This window comes from Lithobates pipiens, unplaced genomic scaffold (genome assembly GCF_037356315.1).
Source record: "Lithobates pipiens isolate NorthernLeopardFrog02 unplaced genomic scaffold, aLitPip1_a1.2 Scaffold_27, whole genome shotgun sequence".
NCBI lineage: Eukaryota > Metazoa > Chordata > Amphibia > Anura > Ranidae > Lithobates > Lithobates pipiens.
The window spans coordinates 10,728,875-10,753,747 of NW_027507788.1; the positions used below are offsets into that span (position 1 = coordinate 10,728,875).

Below are 24,873 nucleotides of genomic sequence, written 5' to 3' on the forward strand. Positions count from 1 at the left end.
TATGCAAGATTTCCTCATTACCAAGGAATAACGTGTTGCCTAATACATTCAAATTAATAAGAAGGTTGATGTTTTTATACTTGTTTATATCTGTTTTCATACATCTTTTGTACTTCTCTAAGATTGCGGCTCTATTGTATAATAGATTTTTATACTGTCTTTGTCGGCTGTGGGGAGAAAAAAGAAATAACAACAACGGAAAAGAAAAAAGAAAGAAAATAAAACAGAAAAATTGGATATTACTTTGCAAAGAATTCCTGATCACATGCAAGGAAAAGTTAGAAAACAGTAGCGTAAAATCTGGTGCAAGCTGAGCATGGTAGCCAATCAGCTTCTACCTGTAGCTTGTTCAGTTAAAGCAGGAGTCCGCCGGGAGTTCACGTTTTTTTTTTTTTTTTTAAAGCCAGCAGCTACAAATACTGCAGCTGCTGACTTTTAAAATAGTGACACTTACCTGTCCAGCGCACCCACGATGTCGGCACCCGAAGCCGATCTCTCGATCGTCTCTCGGGTGCTGCCGCCGCCATCTTGGGTATGGGAATCAGGAAGTGGAGCCTTTCGGCTTCATTTCCCGGCTGCGCAATAAGGACGGTCCCCGCTGCCTCTGGGATCTGTGTGTTTCCCAGCAGGCAGCGGGGGACTTTCGGAAAGGGGCGTAATCTACGCCCCTTTCCGCAGAGAGCTATCCCAGAAGTGGGTGCAGATACCTGTACTGTACAGGTACCTGCACCCCCCTCCCCCCTGAAAGGTGCCAATTGTGGCGCCGGAGGGGGGGAGGGTTCTGATGAGCGGAAGGTCCACTTTAGGGTGGACCTCCGCTTTAAGCTTCAACCATAAATCCCCCCCCACCCCCAAAATATACAGAACCACCCGCCACTGGCCCCTAGTATGTATGAATGTGAGAGAGGGGTCTTAAGCCTCGTACACACGATCAGATTTTCTGCAGACAAAACCTCAGACTTTTGTCTGAAGGCGAGGAATTGTCAGGCCAACAAACACGAACATAGTGACGTACTACGTGTTTTATCAGCTCTTTAGCGCCACCCTTTGGGCTCCTTCTGCTAATTTTCGTGTTAGTAGAAGTTTGGTGAGTGTTGATTCATTTCGTGCTTTTCATTTAACGCTTTTCCTTTCGTGCTTTTCATTTCGTACATTTCAGTCCGCGCTTTTCATTTAACGCTTTTAATTTCCCGCTTTTCAATCCGCGCTTTTCATTTAACGCTTTTCATTTAGTGCTTTTCATTTAACGCTTTTCATTTCCCGCTTTTCATTTAACACTTTTCATTTCCCTCTTTTTATTTAGTGCTTTTCATTTAACGCTTTTCATTTCCCGCTTTTTATTTAGTGCTTTTCATTTAACGCTTTTCATTTCCCGCTTTTCATTTAGTGCTTTTCATTTAACGCTTTTCATTTCCCGCTTTTCATTTAGTGCTTTTCATTTAACGCTTTTCCTTTTGCGCTTTTCAGCGCGAGAGAGCCCTTATGGTATCATAAGTAGGCCCAAAAAGGATAATTAGCTCAAAAGGTTCATCAGTAGCAATAAAGAAAAATTATAAAATAACTTACATCTGCTGAGGTTGGGGTCACCCTAAACGGTGGAGACACGCAACCTCCAGTGTGCCAGGTGGAGAAAAACCCTGTCTCCATGCAGGAAAAGTATGATTACTCTCGATGCCATGGTGGACTCAATCCCTCCGGTGGGTGTTTAAACTAGATGAGTTGGAAGAGGTCTAAAAACCCATTGGTGGTCCAATCAGCAGAGGTGCCCCTTGTCAAATGTCTAAGGATAGGTCGGAGTTATATGGTTAAAGAACATCAAAATAGTTTATTTCACCAATAAAACATTTTGATGTTCATTAAACCAGGTGACTCCTAACTATCCGTAGCCCTTGTACACACGGTCGGACATTTCGACAACCAAATCCGTCGGATTTTGTCCGAAACTGTTGCATACACACGGTCGGACAAAGTTGTCGAAAAATCCGATCTTTCAGAACGTGATGACGTAATTTCGTTACGACGGGACTACATTCAGGCTAGTAGCCAATAGCTTTGATGTAGGAATTTGATCTGAGCATGCGTGGCACTTTGTCCGATCGGAATACTCCACATATGACCGGAGTATGTCCGATCAGACCAGTTGGTCGAAAAATATTTCCAATATGTTGGAAAATTTGGTCCGACGGATATTCCGACGGAATCAGTCCGATGTAGACCACACACAGTCGGATTATCCTACAACACGGTCCGATAGGACACATTCTGACGGATTCTCCAATCGTGTGTACAAGGGCTTAGACATGTGACAAAGGGTGCCAATCAGATCACCAGTGTTTAGTTTTTTTTTTACTTTTTGCAGCTCAGCTAAGGCAAAAGTACCATTTTTTTGTTTCTTGAATGTGATTAGATAATTTTCACCAGATTCACTATGCTTAGGGAAAATTTGCTTGCAAAGTGCAACTTCTCTTGGAAAGTAAACAGCCTATTCACCTTTAGTAAATCAAGCCCCCCATGCATCTAACTAGTTGACAGCCTCTCAAGAGTCAAAGTCCACCATTTTCATATACTTGTAGCACATACGCCATCATTTCCAAACAATCAGGACACAGGAGTTGGTGTTTTTTTTGGCTTTTTATTAAACATTTTTACATGCATTTTATAGTCTGTAGTTCAGGTTAAGGACTTTTTGCACTGCCTTTAATTAGATGCAATAGTCTGAAAAAAAAAAATACAATGTAGAATTAGTTTCACAATTGTATATGTACATACAATCTATAGTCTGTCCCATAGCCAGTCAAGTTCCTCCACCCCAAACTCGCTCACCCATGTCTTTATGGACCTTGCTTTGGGCACTGGTGCCCAGTCATGTTGGAACAGGAAGGGGCCGTCCCCAAAACTGTTCCCACAAAATTAATGAACAATCGGAATAAAAAATAAAAAAGTTCAAATATTAAGGGTTGGAAAAAAAAAAAAAAGAATCACCAGTAGAATAAAAGTTAATTGACAAGTATGGGCAAAGCTCTTTTGGCCATAATTCTCATGTGGGTCACTTATTTGTGCTCTCCTGTGACCCACAACCAGCAGACAGTGGGCTAACTGGTGTCACAGAGCTTCTCCAGTCATTGGATGTATCCCAAAATTAATGTCGGGATCCACCCAGATGCCTTACAAGCAGCTGGCTCAGCCTCTCAGCGTGCCGCTGAGAGCTTCAGCCAGCCACTTTTGCCCCCTGCACAGCCCAGTGCTACAGTGAACCCTAGAGGGGCAGACCAGACAGTGGGGACTGATAGTCACCTCTGTATGCATAGTGTGGACCCGAGAACTGGGCAATCGGCGGTGACGTGATCGTTCAGTTCTCAGGCTTGGAGCCAGCGGGGGACAGCTGCAGCATCACACCGACGCTGCAGCAAGGAGGTTAGTATGTATGTTTATTTTTCTTATATTCCCACACTTCTTATTCCAGGGGAGAAAGTGTGGAAGGCATTAAATAGTGTCCATTAGTGTAAACGACTTTGTATCTCTCTATCTCCCATCTGATCAATGTTTATAAATAATGTTACTTTGTATCTCTTTATCTCATGTCTGATCAATGTTTATAAACAATGTTACTTTCTATCTCTTGTCTGCTCAGTGTATATAAACAATGTCACTTTATATCTCTCTATCTTCTGTCTGATCAATGTTACTTTGTACAGGCATACCCCACTTTTAAGTACACAATGGGGTTTATTTACTAAAGCTGGAAAGTGCAAAATCAGGCTAACTTCTGCATAGAAACCAATGAGCTTCTCACCCTAGTTTGTTCAATTAAGCTTTGGTAATAAAATCTCGAAGATCATTGGTTTCCATGCAGAAGTGAGCCTGATTTTGCACTTTCTAACTTTAGTAAATAAACCCCATTGTGTACTTAAAAGTGGGGTATGCCTGTATCTCTCTATCTCCTGTCCAATCAATGTTACTTTGTATCGCTCCATCTCCTGTCTGATCAATGTTACTTTGTATCTCTCTATCTCCTGTCTGATCAATGTGTATAAACAAAGTTACTTTGCATCTCTCCATCTCATGTCTGATCAATGTTTTCAAACAATGTTACTTTGTATCTCTCTATCTCCTATCTGATCAATGTTTATAAACAATGTAACTTTCTATCACTCTATCACCTATCTGATCAATGTATATAAACAGCGTTATTTTGTATCTCTATATCTTGTGTCTGAATAATGTTTTTTTGTTTTTTTTTGACAGCCGCAAATTCTACAGCTGCCATGTACAACATATGCACAGCAACTCCCGGCTGTTATTTTGACAGCCAGGAACTGCCTGCAAATGCAAGTGGGGGAGTGGCAGTGGGATAGAAAGATAGGGCATTCTACACATGCCCCGTGCACATTGATGAAGCTTTTTTTGGCCATGTGTAGTATACACAGCAGCTAGTATCCACAAATAAAGCTGGCCACACACATTACAATGCTCAGTCATTTTCAAACCTTTTTCATCCAATGTAAATCAACTGCAAGTAATCACCAACAACCATTCTGCCACTCGTGACTTCAATCAACTGTGTATGAGGCTGGAACTGTGTCTTATGGTGCTTGATTGAAAGCAACATTTTATGCCTTCGACTAATTTGCAATTCCAACCAAAAAAATGGAACTCAAAGTTTGCTCGCTCTCAAATTGCCAGCTTTATGGTCCATGCAGATTTTTTTTTTTTTGAATAAACCTGTATTTTTTTGCCTTATGAATGTATCACACTGTGACATCAGGTGCTCACCGCGCTGATCCAGCTGTTGAAGTCGGAGACGCGGGTAAAGACAGAGGGCTTCTTGTAGTAGTTACATCCAAGAGAAGATCCAAAACTGACCACACCATGGACCTCCCACGCACCTTGTGCACTCTGGCAGTTCAGGGGTCCTCCAGAGTCACCCTGAAAAATACAGGTCTCCGTAAAGGGCGTGTCCATGCATGTCTTTTCATCGGTAAATATGTAAAATGCATTACATTGCTTTATTTCCTTTGAAAGTAACTGGCGATTTCAGAAGGAAAGGTCAGAAGTGGCAGCCTACGCATTTTTTTGATGACTTTCGTTTAAGTACGGTAATCCTTGGGATGACATTACTGAATTTTCTTCTTCCCCTGTGCTCAGAAGCAAGAGTACTGTCCCCAGATACTTTTTTTATTTGCACTAACAAACAATTTTTTAGGACAAGATTTTGGGGTATGTCCCCTTCATCAAGGTCCCATCCCCCAAAAGCTTGTCTTAAAAATTTGTACGCATAGTATCACGAACGGTACTCAATTGTTTTTGTCGCAAGTTCACTAATACGGCTACAATCCCCTCCATTCCAAAGAGAATTTAAAGAAATTGATAGTGGGTAATATACACTGTAACATTAATAAATAACATACCATAAAGCTGGAGACAATGCCGTCTCCTCCAGCACAGACCATGTTGGTGTCCACAAGTGTTCCCCACCAGTCAGGCTCGGTGCAGGTGTTGTAGTCAACCACCAGCAGACGACCTTGCTGGAGCGTGTTTGGAGCAGGGCCATTAGCTAGAGGAGAATAAGGTTTGTTATTAGTTTCAGGGGCTGTGTACCCCCATAAAGATTCCCCCATATGAACAGACCCCCATGTAAATACATTGCATAAAGATACATCCCGATGTAGATACACACCTCTACAGATACACCCAATATACAACCCTCTGCAGACATACCCCACAAAGATGCACCCCAAAAAGACTTGCTCATTCTTCTATTGACTGACATGCATATCAAAACCTATGACTCTCACAAATTAGGCCACCCAGTAGGATTATACATCTACCCTACTAGAAGAGTAAATATCTATATGCACCCTAGACATTTCAAGCATTGTCCGTTTGGGACTCTACAATATTGTGGACTTTCCAGCAATTGGAACTTAGGATCTAACCATTGTTGTCATTAAAAGACCATCAAGCACCTCACTGCTCCCAAGCTCTGGATACTGTCCTTCATTGTGAGAGGGCTGGTTGCTGACCCCTGGAGTCCAATCGCGCTCCATGCAGACACTATGTGAAGAGACAAAGGCCACATGCCTTACTCACTTCTTTCAAAAATCTTTAATGGTCAAAACAGTGTACATCAGAATCCCCATCTAGGAAGCCTTCCCATCTAACGCATTTCAGCCAATCAGGCTTAGTCATAGAGATATTGTTTTTATTAATTGGTGTCCATTGGCTATTGGGCTGTCTAACTGAGTAGTGCACCTGGTAGGCTTGCAATGCTGTTGCTAATTGCAAGGCAGGGGCTTAATGTCCATTGGCATGGACCATAGGGTATTTACATGGATTAAAATCTGGCTACAAGGGCGAGTTCAGTGGTGGTGGTGATAAATGGGGAGTACTCAGAATAGTCAGAGATGGGTAGTGAGGTCCCCAAGGGTTCTGTGCTGGGACCAATCCTGTTTAATTTGTTCATAAAGAACCTGAAAGATGGGGTAAACAGTTCAATCTCTGTATTTGTGGATGATACTAAGCTAAGCAGGGCAATAACTTCTCCGCAGGATGTGGAAACCTTGCAAAAAGATCTGAACAAATTAATGGGGTGGGCAACTACATGGCAAATGAGGTTCAATGTAGAAAAATGTAAAATAATGCATTTGGGTGGCAAAAATATGAATGAAATCTATACACTGGAGGGAGAACCTCTGGGGGAATCTAGGATGGAAAAAGGCCTGGGGGTTCTAGTAGATGATAGGCTCAGCAATGGCATGCAATGCCAAGCTGCTGCTAACAAAGCAAACAGAATATTGGCATGCATTAAAAAGGGGATTAATTCCAGAGATAAAACAATAATTCTCCCGCTTTACAAGGCTCTGGTCCGGACGCACCTGGATTATGCTGTCCAGTTCTGGGCACCAGTTCTCAGGAAGGATGTACTGGAAATGGAGCGACTACAAAGAAGGGCAACAAAGCTGATAAAGGGTCTGGAGGATATTAGTTATCAGGAAAGGTTGCGGACACTGAACTTATTCTCTCTGGAGAAAAGACACTTGAGAGGGGATATGATTTCAATTTACAAATACCATACCATGGTGACCTCACAATAAGGATAAAACTTTTTCGCGGAAGGGAGTTTAACAAGACTTGTGGCCACTCATTAAAATTAGAAGAAAAGAGGTTTAACCTTAAACTACGTACTGTAAGAGCAGCAAGGATGTGGAATTCGCTTCCACAGGCGGTGGTCTCAGGGGGAGCATCGATAGTTTCAAGAAACTATTAGATAAGCACCTGAACGACCACAACATACAGGGATATACAATGTAATACTGACATATACAGTATTTATCGGTATATAACACGCACTTTTTTCCCCTTAAAAGCAGGGGAAAATCGTGGGTGCATGTTATACGCCGATCCCCCGAAATTCTGAGCCTCTGGGCGGCTTTCAGCCGCCTTCGGCTCTTCAAGGCTACTTTCGGCCGCCTTCGGCCATTATCGGTGCTTTCGGCCATCTTCGGCCGTTCTCAGCAGCTTTCGGCCGCCTTCGGCTCTTCTCCGCAGCTTTCGGCCGCCTTCAGCCATTCTCGGAAGCTTTCGGCCGCCTTCGGCTCTTCTCGGCGGCCGAAAGCTGCCGAGAATGGCCAAAGGTGGCCGAAAGCTGGCGAGAAGAGCCAAAGGAGGCCGAAAGCTGCCGAGAAGAGCCGAAGGCGGCTGGAGGCCTGCCGAGAACTTCCGCATGCTGCCGAGATACACATCCGGCTCTGTATCTCGGCGGCGGCATTTTTAAAAAATAAAATAGACACGGCTGCAATGGGGGACACGGCTGCAATGGGGGACAAGACTGCAATGGGGGACAAGACTGCATAAGGCTACAATGGGGGACAAGACTGCACTGGTGGACAAGGCTGCATAAGGCTGCAATGGTGGACAAGGCTGCATAAGGCTGCAATGGGGGACAAGGCTGCAATGGTGGACAAGGCTGCATAAGGCTGCAATGGTGGACAAGGCTGCATAAGACTGCAATGGTGGACAAGGCTGCAATGGTGGACAAGGCTGCAGATGACACTGATGGGCATATAAATGTAAGTTTTTTTTTCCCCTTAAACTTCCCTCCTAAAAGTTTTTTTCCTTAAAATTCCCTCCTAAACTTGGGGTGCGTGTTATACGCCGGCGCGTGTTATACGCCGATAAATACGGTAATCACACACTTAGGTTGGACTTGATGGACTTGTGTCTTTTTTCAACCTCACCTACTATGTAACTATGCAACTATGTAATGTTTTCATCCCACTAAAAGGAAGTGCTGTTACAGGGAGGATCTCCAAGAAAGTTTTCAACAGATTCAGGCATTCAGTCAAATAAAATAAAAAAGAGATTTAGGATTTCCTTGCACTTTAAGCTCGGCAGGCAAAATGATTCATGAACAATAAAACCTCTTACTTACTTTGCAGGTTACCCCATCCTGTCACATAGCAACCAGTGTTCTGTTCTAGAATTCGGCCAGGAGCAGGCAGACAGACAGGCTGGATGGTGTCACTAAATTCTACAGGTTCAGCCAACTTCAGAAGAGAAATATCGTGGCTTATAAAGAAACAATTGAAGAAGTAATGTGAGATCTGTTAGCATCTTAACAAATAATTTATCTCTGGTATAATAGGCATTTGGCTAGTAGGACGTGCCCATTACGGTTCCCTTAAACTCACAGTTGTCAGTATTAAAATAAAAACATATAAAACATAAGCAGTAACATACAGTTAAAAGTATTTGTGAAACAGAAATTCAAAAAACAAAATGTTGAATCCATATAGAAAATATTAGTTCTTTCTCTTGAACGTCTCTTTTCATTTGCAGCATGCTATAAGTAACATAGGGCAACAATGTCTTACTTTGTTTCTAAAGTGTTAATAAATGTCTTATGTTATTATAAGGACAATGCAGTTTAAGTGTGACCTACCCGCCTGAAAGCCAATTAGGGTTCCAGTTTGGATGATTAATGAGTTTGACAACGCTGATGGTTTTTTGACCGGTTTCCCATTGGCTAAAGTCGTGTTTTCCCAACATCACTCTGTAGGTATTGTAAGAACTGGTGGGAAGCAAAGACAGGTTGAAATTTTGTGTTGTTTGAAGTTTAACAAAATCTTCATTTGTTTAGAGTGATCTGATCTATCGCACAAAACAGCACAGATCTCTGCATGGAGACACTTAACATGTTATAACTGTGTTGCATTATAATTGCATACTAGTTCCTATTAAATTCCCTGTTTCAAGTTTGTATCAAGCCTCATCTAGGCACAGCCAAACATTCATTATCATTTATGGAAGCCTGACAATATCTTTTACTGACATGCTCACTTTGTTTCTAGTGCCGCGTACACACGGTCGAACTGTTTGACGTACTTAGTCCGTTGAAACACATTTCAGCGGACAATCCGCTCGTGTATGGGCTTCAGCTGACTTTTTCAGTGTGCAGTCCGGAGTACTAAGAATTTCGGTTTTTCCAAAAATCTGTCCGTCGTACTTTGGTTTCAGCGGACAATACGGTCGTCAGTATGCTAGTTCGACGGACTAAGAATGGCGCATGCCCAGAAAGGATTTACAGGGCTTTGCTGTGTCTTGGACTTCCTATTTCTAGTCCCGTCGTACGTGCTGTACACGTCATCGCGCAAGCTTTCGTCGGACTGTTTGTGTATCCGTGTGTGGTCAAGTCCGTTCAGTGGAAAGTACGTCGGATTGTCCGTCGGATTGTATGACGGACTAAGTACGTCATACAATCCGCCCGTGTGTACGCGGCATAAGATTATTCCTCAACAGGCATCATCTAATAATATCTGAATTGTCACATGCAGTTTTGTGTATTTGATCTTGTCTATGGACCACACCATGGTGACCATGTTATAACCACCAGTTATATTCTTCTTTAAAGCCCACCTTGTGACTTTAGGTTCCCCCTCCAATGACAACTCCCCCTGGAGAACCCCTTTCCCCCGTTTGTATGATTTGCTTTTTTTTATATATATATTCATTTCTTCTTCCTTATTATTCCTTATTCATTCAAGCTGGTAACATGATACATGGGGTTCTCTTCCTCCTCAGATGTTCACTTTGAGGTGGGAGGTCCTCAATGATTTAGTCATGTCACTATTTGTCAGGAAAGGTGCATTTCTGTGCATGGAAGATTGGTCCGTGGCCAATTCGCAGGTGCGCATGTGTGACCGTGAGCGTGCACAGGCGCAAGATGGGCTGATTAAGCTGCACTATGGCCTTGGGTCCTTGCCATTTGGTCTATTGCATTTCCTGAATACCCATTACCTGTTCTTGTACTGACCCTCTGTTACCTACTTGATCTGCTTCTGACTCTTCCTGAACACTGCCTATACTGACCCCTGGCTTGTCTTTGCATTTAATCTCTGCCTGCTCCTTCTGCTTATCCGCCCATCTGCCTGATGTTACCGACCCTGGCCTGACTTCTGCTACTCTTCCGCTGACCCTGGCCTGACTTCGGCTACTCTTCTGCCTGCCGCTCGTACTTGATCTGCCTTTCTGTTGCCGACCCGGACTGCCTGACTCTGTTTACCTGCATCTGAACCTGCCGACCTGTGCCTATGTCCTGTTCTGGTCACACCATAATCCCCCCCAAATGATTTGGAACAGTGCACAAAGCAAGATCCGTAGAAACATGGAAGAGTGATTTTAGGGTGGAGGAACATGACTGGCCTGCACAGAGTTCTGACCTTAGCCCTATAGAACACTTTGGGATGAATTAGAGTGGGGACTCTGAGCCAGGCCTTCTCGTCCCACATCAGTGCCTAACCTCACAAATGCGCTTCTGGAAGAATGGTCAAACATTCCCATAGACACACCATGAGCAAACAAGCAGGACAAAACTCTGGATAGCCGCACACTGGAAAAAGACTTGAAATTGCATCTTTAATTGAAACAACGTGGGTCCCATCAAAACAAAATAAAAAAATCCACAGCAAAAGAATAACAGGGTACAGGAAAATCTGACGCGTTTCGCACCGTAATCAGTGCTTACTCATAACTTTGTGGACAGCCTTCCCAGAAGAGTTGAAGCTGTTATAGCTGCAAAGGGTGGGCCAACTCCATTTGATGGGAGCTGGTGAGGCTGCAATTGATGGGCACTGGTGAGGCTGCATTTGATGGGCGCTGGTGAGGCTGCATTTGATGGGCGCTGGTGAGGCTGCATTTGATGGGAGCTGGTGAGGCCGCATTTGATGGGTGCTTCATTAAAAAGGTGGGGTTTACATGGGCAGGGGAAAGGTGGATGAATCAGGGGCGGAGCCAAAGGGGGCGGCAAAATGAGGTTTCGCCTAGGGTGTCAAAATTCCTTGTTATATGGAAATAGTCGTGCTAATAAAAAGTGCATAAACTTTAAATCTAAAAGCAAACACACTATAATGCATTGATAGTGTATAAATCATATACAGTAATAAAAAGTGATACATGTAACAAAGTCTCTGTAAAGTGAAAAAAGTGAGTAAAGATGACTTGTGAAATAATGTCTCTAAAAACAAGGTAAGTATGTCAGATTCCATGGTGAAATGGATCTGGAGAAAGGGGAAGAAATTTCGGAATTTTCAACTGCCACCAAGAGGAAGTGATGAATCCCTCCGTGAAGCGAGGGTCAGAAGGTATAAACCCTCTTACCGGAAGATGTGGACCTCCTATTAAAGCGAGGTCATATTCACAAGCAATATAGCCCTCTGCAGGGTCTGGGACGGGTCCTGGACCAAGATGTATGAATGAGTCCTGGGCGTTCCTCCTCAATCGCTGGCCACCATCCGCCCACTTTCTTTAAAATTTCAATTTCCCAAAATGAGCACAGAGCAAGTAAAAAAATAAAATAAAAGCTCCAATAGTGCGTTATTGTTTTTATCAAACACTGCTCATTTATTGTAAAAAGGTTTTTCCGTAAAATATACAAAACAGCATAAAAGCACTTACTAAAATTACAAAGGAACACCAGCACTTACGGGGGTGTCACATGAGGCGCGATGACGTCAACGCATAGCTCCGCCCGACAATGTTTCGTCATATGTGACGTCTTCCTGGGGATGTATCTTTGACTGCACTCAAACTGCATAGATAGTCCAAAATCCAGGTTATGCTATGTGCATAGCTCACACTATTTCAGTGCAGTGAAAAAAGGGACAACAAGCTGCATTTTTCTGCACCGCAAAATGCACAGAAATGCAGTGCAATGCACATAAAAGCCCAAAGAAGAAAGAAGTGATCTCAAAAGGGAATTCAAGCTTAGAAAAAAAATGCATGGCAAATGCATGTCACTGTGCATGCATGCAAAAAACGCACAGTAAATGTGCAGTTTCTGGTTGGAATTAAAATGAATACACGCATTTAGAAATGTCTTATAAATGCATATAAAACTCGTGCCCGTGTGAATGAGGTCTAACCCTGTAAGGCAAGTAATAGAAGGGAAAAAATAATGGTGGTAAAGTGCCATCAGGAACTACAGTGTGCTTATTTACAACAAGCGACTCTTACAGCAAATCTATAAGTAGAGGCGGCATACACAGGAGGTGAGATTGGAATAAACATGTTACTATGACTTGTGTGTGTTTTTCTTGGCCGAGGAAAGGGCTTTGGAGGGGGGTCAAGGCTACAGAAACAAATGCTCACGTGTCATGGAGCAGGTGGCTCTGTTCTCAGCACATGCCAAGAGAAAACATTATTTATTTTTTGTTTTTTTAATTATATATTTTTTTTATATACATAGACAATATACATTATGTGTTTTCAGAGGCATTAAAAAAATATAAAAAAAACCTCTAAAATACTAAGGCACCCTTTCCCAACACAAAGGAACCCTTGAAATAATTTTCCAAACTCAGGGACTCCCTGTTAAAAATATATACATTATATTACCAAAAGTATTGAGACACCTGCCTTTACACGCACATGAACTTTAAAGAGGAAGTAAACCCTGATGAGTTTACTTCCTCTTTCATTCCCTGCAAAGGCAAAGCATAATGGACTACTATGCATCGCATAGTAGCCCATTATGTGTCACTTACCTGACACAGGAGCCAGCGAAGTCACCGCTGTCCCCTGTAGTCCGCCGCATTCATCTTCTCGTGGGTCTCGCAGCTCCGCCACTGTCATTCGACGAAGCCGCGATGACGTCACTCCCGCGCATGCGCGCAGGAGCCAAGACGCACGGCATTGTGCGGCATCTTCGTTATCGAGGATGCCACGCTCAGTGCGCCTGCGCGCCGCTGTCTACGGCGCATACGCCGTAGACAGCGGTGCCCGTCTTTGGGCAAATATCTCATAAACCGCATAGGTTTGGGAGATATTTCTTGGACCTACATCTAGGCTTACCTGTAGGTCAAAGTGGTTTGTAAGGGTTTACAACCACTTTAATGGCACCCCAGTCTTCGTCTGTAGGGTTCAATATTGAGTTATAACAGCTTTGCAGCTATAACAGCTCCAACTCTTATGGGAAGGCTGTCCACAAGGTTTAGGAGTGTGTCTATGAGAGTGTTTGACCGTTCTTCCAGAAACACATTTGTGAGTAGGGATGAGCTTCGTGTTCGAGTCGAACGTACGTTCGACTCGAACATTGACGTTTTGGCCGTTCGCGTCAAAATTCGAGTGACGCACGCGCGGACCACAATGCACTGCGTTGGCGCAGTGCATTGCTGCCCGATGATTGGCCAAGCATGCACTGTGACCCCACATGCTTGGCCAATCGCAGCGCCGGCAGCGAGGAGAGCCATGATTGGCCACAGGCATCCTGCCTGTGGCCAATCATAGCTCAGGCTGTGTAGTGCACGCCCCACACTATATAAGGCCGCCTTTAAGGCGGCCTCCTGTAGTGTGTTACTTTGCATCTGAAGCAGTGGGTGTTCTGTGTACCTTCAACACAGTACACACCAATCGTTTTTGGCTGATTTCCTATCTTGCTGCTGTGTAGTGGTTGTTGTCTGTGCCCTGACCGCAGTATACACCACTATATTCACCTCACCTATATAGCTAGTGATCTAGCTTTAACCACTTAACAACTGCCCATTGCCGATTAACGGCTTCAGGGCGGTTGTTTAACTCAGAGAGGCCGTTAATTAACGGCCTCCCAGAATTCTGCTCTCGCGTGCCCCGAGGTGTGCGCACTCGAGAGCATCCGTGACCGCCGGGTCCACAGGACCCGGCGCATCACGGTAAACGGCCGCTCATAGCGGCCGTTTACCACGTGATTGCTCCGTCAAATGACGGAGTGATCACTTGGAAACAAACCGGCGTCATGTTATGACGCCTGTTCCTCCCTCCCCTTTCTGTACCGATCGGTACAGCGGAGGGGAAAGAGATCGGTGTCAGCAGCGATGTGGGCTGCATCTGCAGTGCCCACATCGCTGCTCACCGAATTTAACCCCTCAATTCCCTGCCAATACTCTGCAATACCAGTGCATACTCTGCAGTACCCTGCCATTACTCTGCAGTACCCCGCCATTACTCTGCAGTACCCCGCCATTACTCTGCAGTGCAGTACCCCGCCATTACTCTGCAGTGCAGTACCCTGCCATTACTCTGCAGTACCCTGCCATTACTCTGCAGTACCCGCCATTACTCTGCAGTACCCCCAATACTCTGCAGTACCCTGCTATTACTCTGTAGTACCCCGCCAATACCCCGCCAATACTCTGTAATACCCTGCCATAAATTGCCATACCCAGCCATACTCAGAGATACCCAGCCATACTCGGTGATACCCTGAAATACCCAGCCATAGACGCCCCCCACCCCTCACCGCCCTCCGGTGCTTCTACCAACTCGCCAGTACCATCAAAGCCAGAATCTTTTTTTTATTTTTTATTTCAGGCTTCCCAGCCTAGAGGTGAGATGTGGGGTCATATTGACCCCCCAGATTTCACTGTAAAGAGGACCTGTCACCCCATATTCCTATTACAAGGGATGTTTACATTTCTTGTAATAGGAATAAAAGTGATCAAAAATATATTTTTGGGAAAAAAAAATGTCAAACTAAAATAAATAAAGTAAAATGAACAATAAAAAAATAAAATAAAAATTAAAGCGCCCATGTCCCCATGTGCTCGCATGTGCCACACATGTGAGGTATCGCCGAGAATGTTAGAGCGAGAGCAATAATTCTAGTCCTAGACCTCCTCTGCAACTCAAAACATGTAACCAGTAAAAAAAAAAATTAAAGCGTCGCCTATGGGGATTTTTTAAGTAGCGACGTTTGGCGCCATTCCACGGGCATGTGCAATTTTGAAGAGTGACATGTTTGATATCTATTTACTCAGCATAACTTCATCTTTCACTTTATGCAAACATTGGGCTAACAAGTGGTTAATAATAGAGCTTGCAGTCAGTAGTGTTAGGAGATAGTGCGTGCTGTCTGCGTGCTCTGTACCCAGTACATACCGCTATAATATAGGGCAGGCCCCTACTTTCAAACATCCAACTTACAAACATCTCCTACTTGCAAACGCAAGGAGACAGCGGCAAGTGAGATGAAAAAAGATGGACGACAAAACAAATTATACAGGGGTGATAACCCTTCCCTATGTTTTCCAAAAAGCTTAAAGATATTTTTTTTGACTGGAGCTACACTTTAAAAATGTACCGGTTTAAAATGACAAACAGATTCAACTTAACACAACAAACCTACACAGTCCCTGTCTTGTTTGCACCGCCTGTATACTGCTGTTCTGAGTATATAGGGCCTGGGGGCCACACGCATTTCCTTTTTTTAATATGGGTACAGGGTTCCCCTTAATATGCGTACAAGACCCAAATAGGCTGGTAATGGGCAGGGAGGGCTACCCATGCCATTTTTCTGAATGATTTTCAACCATATTGCAGGAACCAGATATAACATTAAAACCGCAAGCAGTTTTAAATGGTGTTATTTCCGTTTAATGTCATTTTGTGCAGGGACTGTTCTAAACACGGGAAACACGTGGCACTTCACAGGCATACTACAGACACCCCCCAGGCACCATATTTAAAGGAATATTTCACTTTTTTTTTTTCACTTTAATCGTCATTAAAATCAGTGCTCCCGCCAAAACGGTAGTTTTTAAAACTTTTTTTTGCAGTGAACCATGTCCCCTGAGGCAGGAGGCAGGTCGCCAAACCCTTTTTAGGACACTATCTTGCATATTAGCCGTTAAAATGAGCACTTTCCAATTCGAACGTTCGAGTCCCATAGACTTCAATGGGGTTCTAACGTTCGTACCGAACGCGGGGGTCGTTCGCAAGTTCTGGTGCGAACCGAACCGGGGGGTGTTCGGCTCATCCCTATTTGTGAGATTAGTCTCCACTCTAATTCATCCCAAAGGTGTTCTATCAGGTTGAGATGCAGGCCAGTCAAGTTCCTCCACCCCAAACTCGCTCATCCATGTCTTTATGGACCTTGCTTTGTGCACTGGTCCAAATCATTTGGAGGGGAGGATTTTGGTGTTGGGGTTGTTTTTCAGGGGTTGGGCTTGGCCCCTTAGTTCCAGTGAAGGGAAATCTTAAGGGCATCAGCATACCAAGACATTTTGGACAATTTCATGTTCCCAACATTGTGGGAACAGTTTGGGGATGGCCCCTTCTCGTTCCAACATGACTGCGCACCAGTGCACAAAGCAAGGTCCATAAAGACATGGATGAGCGAGTTTGGGGTGGAGGAACTTCACTGGCCTGCACAGAGTCCCGACCTCAACCCAATAGAGCACCTGTCACATTGGATGAAAAGCGACTGAGCATTGTAATGTGTATGACCAGCCTTATTTGTGGAAGGCAGCTGTGTATGTTACACGTGGCCAAAAAAAGCTTAATCAATGTGCACGGGGCATGTGTAGAAGGCCCTATCTTTCCACCCCACTGCCAGTCCCCCACTTGCATTTGCAAGCTGTCAAAATAACAGGCAAGAGTTGCTGTGCATATGTTGTACATAGCAGCTCTAGAATTTGCTGCTGTCAAAAAAAGACCATTATTCAGACACAAGATATAGAGATGCAAAGTAACATTGTTTATAAACATGGATCAGATAGGAGATAGAGAGATACAAAGTAACATTGTTTATAAACATTGATCAGATAGGAGATAGAGAGATACAAAGTAACATTGTTTATAGACATTGAACAGATAGGAGATAGAGAGATACAAAGTAACATTGTTTTAAAACATTCATCGGATAGGTGATAGAGAGATAGAAAGTAACATTGTTTTTAAACATTAATCAGATGGGAGATAGAGAGATAGAAAGTAACATTGTTTATAAACATTGAACAGATAGGAGATAGAGAGATAAAAATTAACATTGTTTTAAAACATTGATCCGATAGGTGATAGAGTGATAGAAAGTAACATTGTTTATAAACATGGATCAGATAGGAGAAAGAGAGATACCAATTAACATTGTTTATAAACATGGATCAGATAGGCCATAGAGTGATAGAAAGTAACATTGTTTATAAAATGGATCAGATAGGCGATAGAGTGATAGAAAGTAACATTGTTTATAAACATTGATCAGATAGGAGATAGAGACATACAAAGTAACATTGTTTACAAACATGGATGAGATAGGAGATAGAGAGATACAAAGTAACATTGTTTATAAACATTGATGAGATAGGTGATAGAGAGATACAAAGTAACATTGTTTACAAACATGGATGAGATAGGAGATAGAGAGATACAAAGTAACATTGTTTTAAAACATTCATCGGATAGGTGATAGAGAGATAGAAAGTAACATTGTTTTTAAACATTAATCAGATGGGAGATAGAGAGATAGAAAGTAACATTGTTTATAAACATTGAACAGATAGGAGATAGAGAGATACAAATTAACATTGTTTTAAAACATTGATCCGATAGGTGATAGAGTGATAGAAAGTAACATTGTTTCTAAACATGGATCAGATAGGAGAAAGAGAGATACCAATTAACATTGTTTATAAACATGGATCAGATAGGTCATAGAGTGATAGAAAGTAACATTGTTTATAAAATGGATCAGATAGGCGATAGAGTGATAGAAAGTAACATTGTTTATAAACATTGATCAGATAGGAGATAGAGACATACAAAGTAACATTGTTTACAAACATGGATGAGATAGGAGATAGAGAGATACAAAGTAACATTGTTTATAAACATTGATGAGATAGGTGATAGAGAGATACAAAGTAACATTGTTTATAAACATCGATCAGATAGGTGACAGAGTGATAGATGACTTGCTTGATAGACAACTTGCGACAGAAACCATTGAGTACCGTCCGTTGGTACTTTACTAACAAATTTTCTGGACAAGCAAGTTTATTGTAGTTTATCTAAACGACTTTCAATTTTTAAAACTACTCTACTATTGAATGTTATTTTTCAACTTTCCCGAAAATTTCAATTTAAAAACAAAACAAAAACAAAAAACAGGGTTTAAAAATTTCCAGAAATTTTGCATCCCTAATCAACAGTGAATGATGATGGACTTCAGGGTGACCAGATGGTGCTCTTTTGTACGTCCCTTGGACTCCTCGGTGGAGGCCGCTGCTTACTTTATTTTTTTTTAGGGAGACGGCCAGTGGGGACAGGTGGGCTCTTCTTTTGGGGGGGTTGGCAGTGAACCCCTCCCTGGTGACACGGGTATAACAGCACCCTCCCCCTGGCAGCATGGTTGTGACAGCACCCCCCCCCCTCTGCACGCGGGTGGTCCGGCACTTACCAGCTCGGTTGTACGCTTCCTCCACGGTGTGTCTCCTCTTCCGCCAAAGCTCTAGGCATCCAATAGGATTGCCTGACACTTTGGCCAATCAGGATAGAGGTCTCACGACTTGCCTCCTGATTGGCGAGGAGGAACTTTAGTGTGAAAATAGCGAAAAAAAATCATTCGCAATCATCGCACAACTGGGTGGGCTTGGAGTGCAATGCTCTGCGCTCCAAGGCCACACTATTTTTTTTAAGCCTATTAGACCCTCTGGCTCTAATCAGGTGCTTCAAAAAATCACCCCCTCAGCATTGGAATCTATAGTCCGCTGCCCTGATCAGGGGGCCGGACACATGGATAGGGGAGGGCGGCGCCCATGCGCCCTCTATGGACGGGCCGCCCCTGGCAGACGCCGCTTTGTGGTAGGGCTCCCGGGGGTTCAGTTATCAAGTTCAACAAATGCTCCCCGACTGACAGATAAAAGAATCGGGTCCAGTGCCCAACGTTCACTTTTTCTTATATTAGCGAGACAAAGCTGACAGAGGCTCTAACCCTCCCATTCTTTATCCAAAACGGAAAAAAAAAAAAGAAAGTTTGGATCTGAGATAGACTTTAAGAAGAAGAACTCGGATTATTCAGTGACTGACCTGCCATGGGCAGCTGTGTGGCACCACCTCCTCTCCGTTCACCACCCTCGCCACAGCCGGCGAGTACCTGGAAACGCCACAGCTGGAAGCTTGAAGACAAAAAAATGACAAATTTACCGTCAGAGCAAAAAAATAAATAAATAAAAATGAAGCAAAGTTTTTGAAGGTGTTGTTCCTATTAGATGTGAGGGGAATAAAGCCGCTCCGCTTCTACATTACCACATCCTGCCCGGCCTGTAGCAAAATACTGGGCGGGTGTCGGCTCTCCCGTTCTGACGGGACATCGTGTGACGCCCTTCAGAACGATCCGCTCATGTGCACCGCCCCCCCCCCCCCGGGACACGATCGGTGGTGTGGTACGTCGATTCAACACACTGCATCTCCGATCACGGTAACGAGCCTATGATAGGCCCTTTACCATGTGATCAGATGTGTCCAATCACAGCTGATCACAGTGTTACAAGGAAGCGCCGGTGTCTTGTCAAATAACGTCCTCCATCGGATAGTGTCCGCTGCATACTGCGCATGCGCAGTACACAGCAACACAGATTCCGAAAACTGCAGAGGATGAATGGCGCCTGCGCACTGAGTCCAGGTTCTATCCCTACCATCCAAGTGGACATAGAGTAGGAATAAAAAAGAGCCGAGCGCAGCGAGGCCGAGCCCGAAGTGTGGCGAGCGAAGCTCGCCCGCGAGGGGCCCTCTAAAATTCACAACCCTATGTCCGCTTGGATGGTGGGGCTACCACCTCCACTCACGGCGCAGGCGCCGTTCAGCTTCGGAGATTTTCCGAAGCTTTGTCTGCTCCGTACTGTGCATGTGCAGTACGGGGCGGACACTATTTGATGGCCGGACACTATACGGTAGAACACCGGTTATCAGCATTCTGCTATTCACACTAACAGGGTGTGAGTAGAGGAGAGACAATAAGCGGGGGGGGGGGGGGGGGTCGGGGGTGGGGGGGTGAGTCTGTGCTGATAATCAGTGCACTGATTATGAGTGCAGTCCCAGTGATGCCCACCAGTGATGCCAATCAGTGCCTATTAGTGATGCAAATCAGTGCCAATGTCTATCAGTGCACATTAGTGCTGCCTTTCAGTGCCTCCTCATCAGTGCTGCCTATCAGTGCACATCAGTGCCACTCACCAGCACGCTTTATCAGTGCCGCCTATCAGTGCACATCAGTTCTACTCACCAGTGGGGTTTATCAGTGCCGCCTATCAGTGCCCATCAGTGCCTCCTATCAGTCCTGCATATTAGCGCCTCCTCATCAGTGCCTGCCAGTGCTTATCAGTGCCATCTATCAGTGCACATCAGTGCCATCCATCAGTGCTGCCCATCAATGCACACCAGTGCTGCATATTAGTGCCACCTCATCAGTTCACATCAGTGCGCCATATTATTGCCACCTCATCAGTGCCGCCTATAAGTGCTGCACATCAGTGCCACGTATCAGTGCACAGCAGTGCTGCTTATCAGTGCCGCCTGTCATTGCACATCAGCGCCACCCACCAGCACACTTTATCAGTGCCGCTCATCAGTGCCGCCTATCAGTGCCCATCAGTGCTGCATATTAGTGCCTCCTCATCAGTGCCTACCAGTGCCCATCAGTGCTACCTATTGGTGCACATCAGTGCCACCCATCAGTGCAGCCTGTCAGTGACGCCCATCAGTGCACAGCAGTGCTGCATATTAGTTCCACCTATCAGTGCACATCAGTGCTGCCTATCAGTGCCACCTATCGGTGCACATCAGTTCCGTCCATCAGTGCAGCCTACCAGTGCCCATCAGTGCACATCAGTGCCATCCATCAGTGCAGCCTATCAGTGCTACCCATCAGTGCAGCCTATCAGTGCTACCCATCAGTGCACATTAGTGCTGCCTATCAGTGCTGCACATCAGTGCTGCATATTAGTGCCACCTCATCAGTGCAAATCAGTGCCACCCATCAGCGCACATTAGTGCCACCTCATCAGTGCACATCAGTGCCGCCTATCAGTACATATTAGTGCTGCATATTAGTGCCTCCTCATCGGAGAAAAATGACTTACCAAATTTATTAACAATAATGAAGAAAAACTTTTTTTTTTTTCATTCGTTTAGCAAAAAATAAAAACCCCCCAGAGGTGATCAAATACCACCAAAAGAAAACTCTATCTGTCTCCAAAAAAAATGCTAAAAGATTCATATGAGTAGAGCGATACATGACCGGGTAATTGTCATTCAAAGTGCGACAGCGCTGAAAGCTGAATATTGGCCGGGGCAGGAAGGGGGTGAAAGTGCCCCCTGGTATTGAAGGGGTTAAGCTACATTGGGGGTTGATTTACTAAAGGCAAATAGAGTTGCCCCAGAGCTTAGTAAATGAGGCAAAGTCTCACTTTATAAAGTATACCCAATCGTGTGCAAGAAAAATAAAAACAATATTTTTTGCAAGACACATGATTGTACAATAGAAGTCAGCAGAGCTTCCCCTCCTATACTAAGATGCCTTTAGCACATAAACCTCATAGTATCCTAAGTAAGAGGGGAGTGGCTGTATTCCCCTGATATCTCATAGGAGGAAATCATTAACAAAACTTTGTTTCATTGTTTTTGCCAAGTCTGAGTCAACGTAACATTTTCCTTACTTGGAGATCTGGATGTATCCAAATTCCCGAATCGCAATAGTAATGCATTTCAACAAATCCAAAATAAATTATAACAAAAGGAATTATACAAATTCAAAAATAATTTCGAAAATGGCAACATATAGCAATAAATAAAGTATAAAAGTGAAAAAAAAAAAAAGATAATGATTTCTACTTAGAATAAAATAGAAAATAATAATACAAATATAGAACAGAATCAAATAGAACAGAATAGAATAGAATCATACAAAACAGAATAGAATACAAAAGAACAGAGTAATAGTAATAGTATAGTATAATAGTATAGAATAGAATACAAAAGAACTGAATAAAATAGAATAGTATAGAAAAAACAGAACAGAATAGAATAGAATCAGACTGAATGTCAGGGCTGGGCTCAGCCCTTCCTGTCTTAAAGCTAGCCACTCAGCTGTCGGCTAATTGCCAACTCCTATCTCTCTTCACAGTGACTCACCTGTTGATGATCCTGCTCGTCAGTCCTGCCTACTTAAGTCCAGATGATCTCTGCCTTCGCCTTGGTCACATCTCTAGAGACGCTCTCCTGTGTTCCTGTTAAAGACTTGCTTGGCTGACATTCCTTCTGGCTCCAGATCCTGCTTGCTGTTCCGCTACGCTCATCTCTGGCTCCCTGACATTTTGGCTTGTCTGACTATCCGTTCCGGTTCCTGAACTCTGGCTTTGTTTTCACTACGTTTACCTTTTTTTATTATTAGTAAACAAGTGTGATCTAACTGTACTTCTGTCTCGGTCTGCTTCATGTTTTCTGACATAACAGAAAAGAATACAAAAGAACCAAGTAAAGTAGAATAGTATAGAATAGAATAAAACTAAATAGAAATGATAGAATAGAAGAAAAATAATAGAATAGAACACAAAATAAAAGAATAGAGTAGAATTGAATAATTAAAAAAAAATAGAATACAACAGAATTTAAAATAATCGAATATAATAAAATAGAATAGTATAGAACAGAATAGAAAATAATAGAATAGAAAATAATATAATAGAGTGGATAAGCAAAAGGAAGAGAACAGAATAGAATAGAAGAAAATAAAATATAATACAATAGAATAGTATAGAACAGAATAAAATAAAATAAGATAAAATGGAAAATAATAGAATAAAATAGAATAGAATACCAAAAGAACAAAAATAAATAGAATAGTATAGAATAGAATAAAAAAATAGAAAGAATAGAATAAAAAAAAGAATAGAACACAAAATAAAATAATAGAGTAGAATAGAATAAAAAAATAGATTAAAAAAATAAAATAGAATCGAACAGAACAGAATTGAAAATAATATAATATAATAAAATAGAATAGTATAGAGCAGAATGTAAAAGAATAGAATAGAAAATAATATAATAGAGTATATTAGAAAAAAGAAGAGATTATAATATAATAGAGAATAGAATAGAAGAGTATAGAACAGAATATAATAAAATAATAAAATTGAAAATAATAGAATAGAATACAAAAGAACACAAAGAAATAGAATAGTATAGAATAGAATAGAACACAAAATAAAATAATAGAGTAGAATAGAATAAAAAAAATAGAATACAACAAATAAAACAGAACAGAATTGAAAATAATACAATATAATAAAATAGAATAGTATAAAACAGAATATAATAAAATAGAATTGAATAGAACAGAATATAAAAGAATAGAGTAGAATAGAAAGGAATAGCATAAAAAAAATATGGGAATACAGTAGAATATAAAATAATAGAAGAAAACAGAATAGAAAATAAAATAATAGAATAAAACAGAATACAATAGAAAATAAAATAATAGAAGAAAATAGAATAGACTAGACTAGAAAATAATGAATATAGTTGTCTTCTAAAATTAGAATTTCAAATTAATGTAAAAATAACGAATATATGAAACTAATTCTGAAAACGAATCTTTGTAACATGTACATAGCTTCCCAAAAACATCACAGCACCCGCCCAGCCCCACCCACAGCAACAATCCGCTGGCATTGCATAGAGGAGTGATGACATCACTAGGTCTATTTTTTTTTCCCATCTGTGTCCCATTGCGGAGATTTCCCTTCACTTCCTGTCCCATAGACAAAACAGGAAGTGAAAGGAAATCCTGCTAACAATAAACAGGGTCTTCTATCATCACTTACCTCCAGCAACCAGCAGTGCTAGTCCTAGAAGGGAGATCATGGTTGTGCGGTGTGTGTGCAGGTTGGGTGGGAGTCCTATTTATGGATGTGGGGGGTCTTTATTTTCTGTGTATACAGTGATAAGTCCTCAGGGCCGGACGCTCTGGCTGCTCCTTTTCTCACATTATTATTTACAGAACAGATTAGGAGACCTTGTGGGAAAATAAGTGTCTACGTGAGATTCCGCACAGAGAACAGAGGGCCTGTTTATAACTTAGCGCTCGTTATGTCACTTGTTATGTCACTTGTTATGTCACTCGTTAATGTGAATTGTATTGAAGGCGGATCAATCAAATTGAATTGGCTGCCGACACCCCCCAACCTTCTCACAATCGCTTCACCTTCTCACAATCATCTTCTCACAATCATCTTCTCACAATCATCTTCTCACAATCATCATCTCACAATCGTTTCACCTTCTCACAATTGTCTTCCCACAATCGCCTTCTCACAATCGCCTTCTCACAATCGTCTTCTCACAATCATCTTCTCACAATCGCTTCGCCTTCTCACAATCATGTTCTCACAATTGTCTTCTCACAATCATCTTTCACAATCACCTTCTCACAATCGTCTTCTCACAATGGCTTCGCCTTCTCACAATCATCTTCTCACAATCGCCTTCTCACAATCGTTTTGCCTTCTCACAATTGTCTTCTCACAATCGCCTTCTCACAATTGTCTTCTCACAATCGCCTCCTCACAA

The 24,873-nt window shown here is 42.7% G+C and overlaps 1 protein-coding gene across 1 annotated transcript; it reads right to left on the bottom strand.

Moving 5' to 3' along the window:
• Positions 1-2,561: 2,561 nt before the first annotated feature.
• Positions 2,562-24,179, bottom strand: LOC143933352 (chymotrypsin-like elastase family member 2A). Its single transcript, XM_077456218.1, has 8 exons — positions 24,129-24,179; positions 19,336-19,424; positions 11,982-12,115; positions 8,942-9,070; positions 8,432-8,568; positions 5,409-5,554; positions 4,774-4,926; positions 2,562-2,715 (listed from the first exon to the last, which is right to left on the bottom strand). Exons 1-8 carry the CDS (start codon positions 24,166-24,168, stop codon positions 2,698-2,700), a joined length of 846 nt encoding a protein of 281 aa, XP_077312344.1. The 5' UTR covers positions 24,169-24,179; the 3' UTR covers positions 2,562-2,697.
• Between the last annotated feature and the right edge of the window lie 694 nt (positions 24,180-24,873).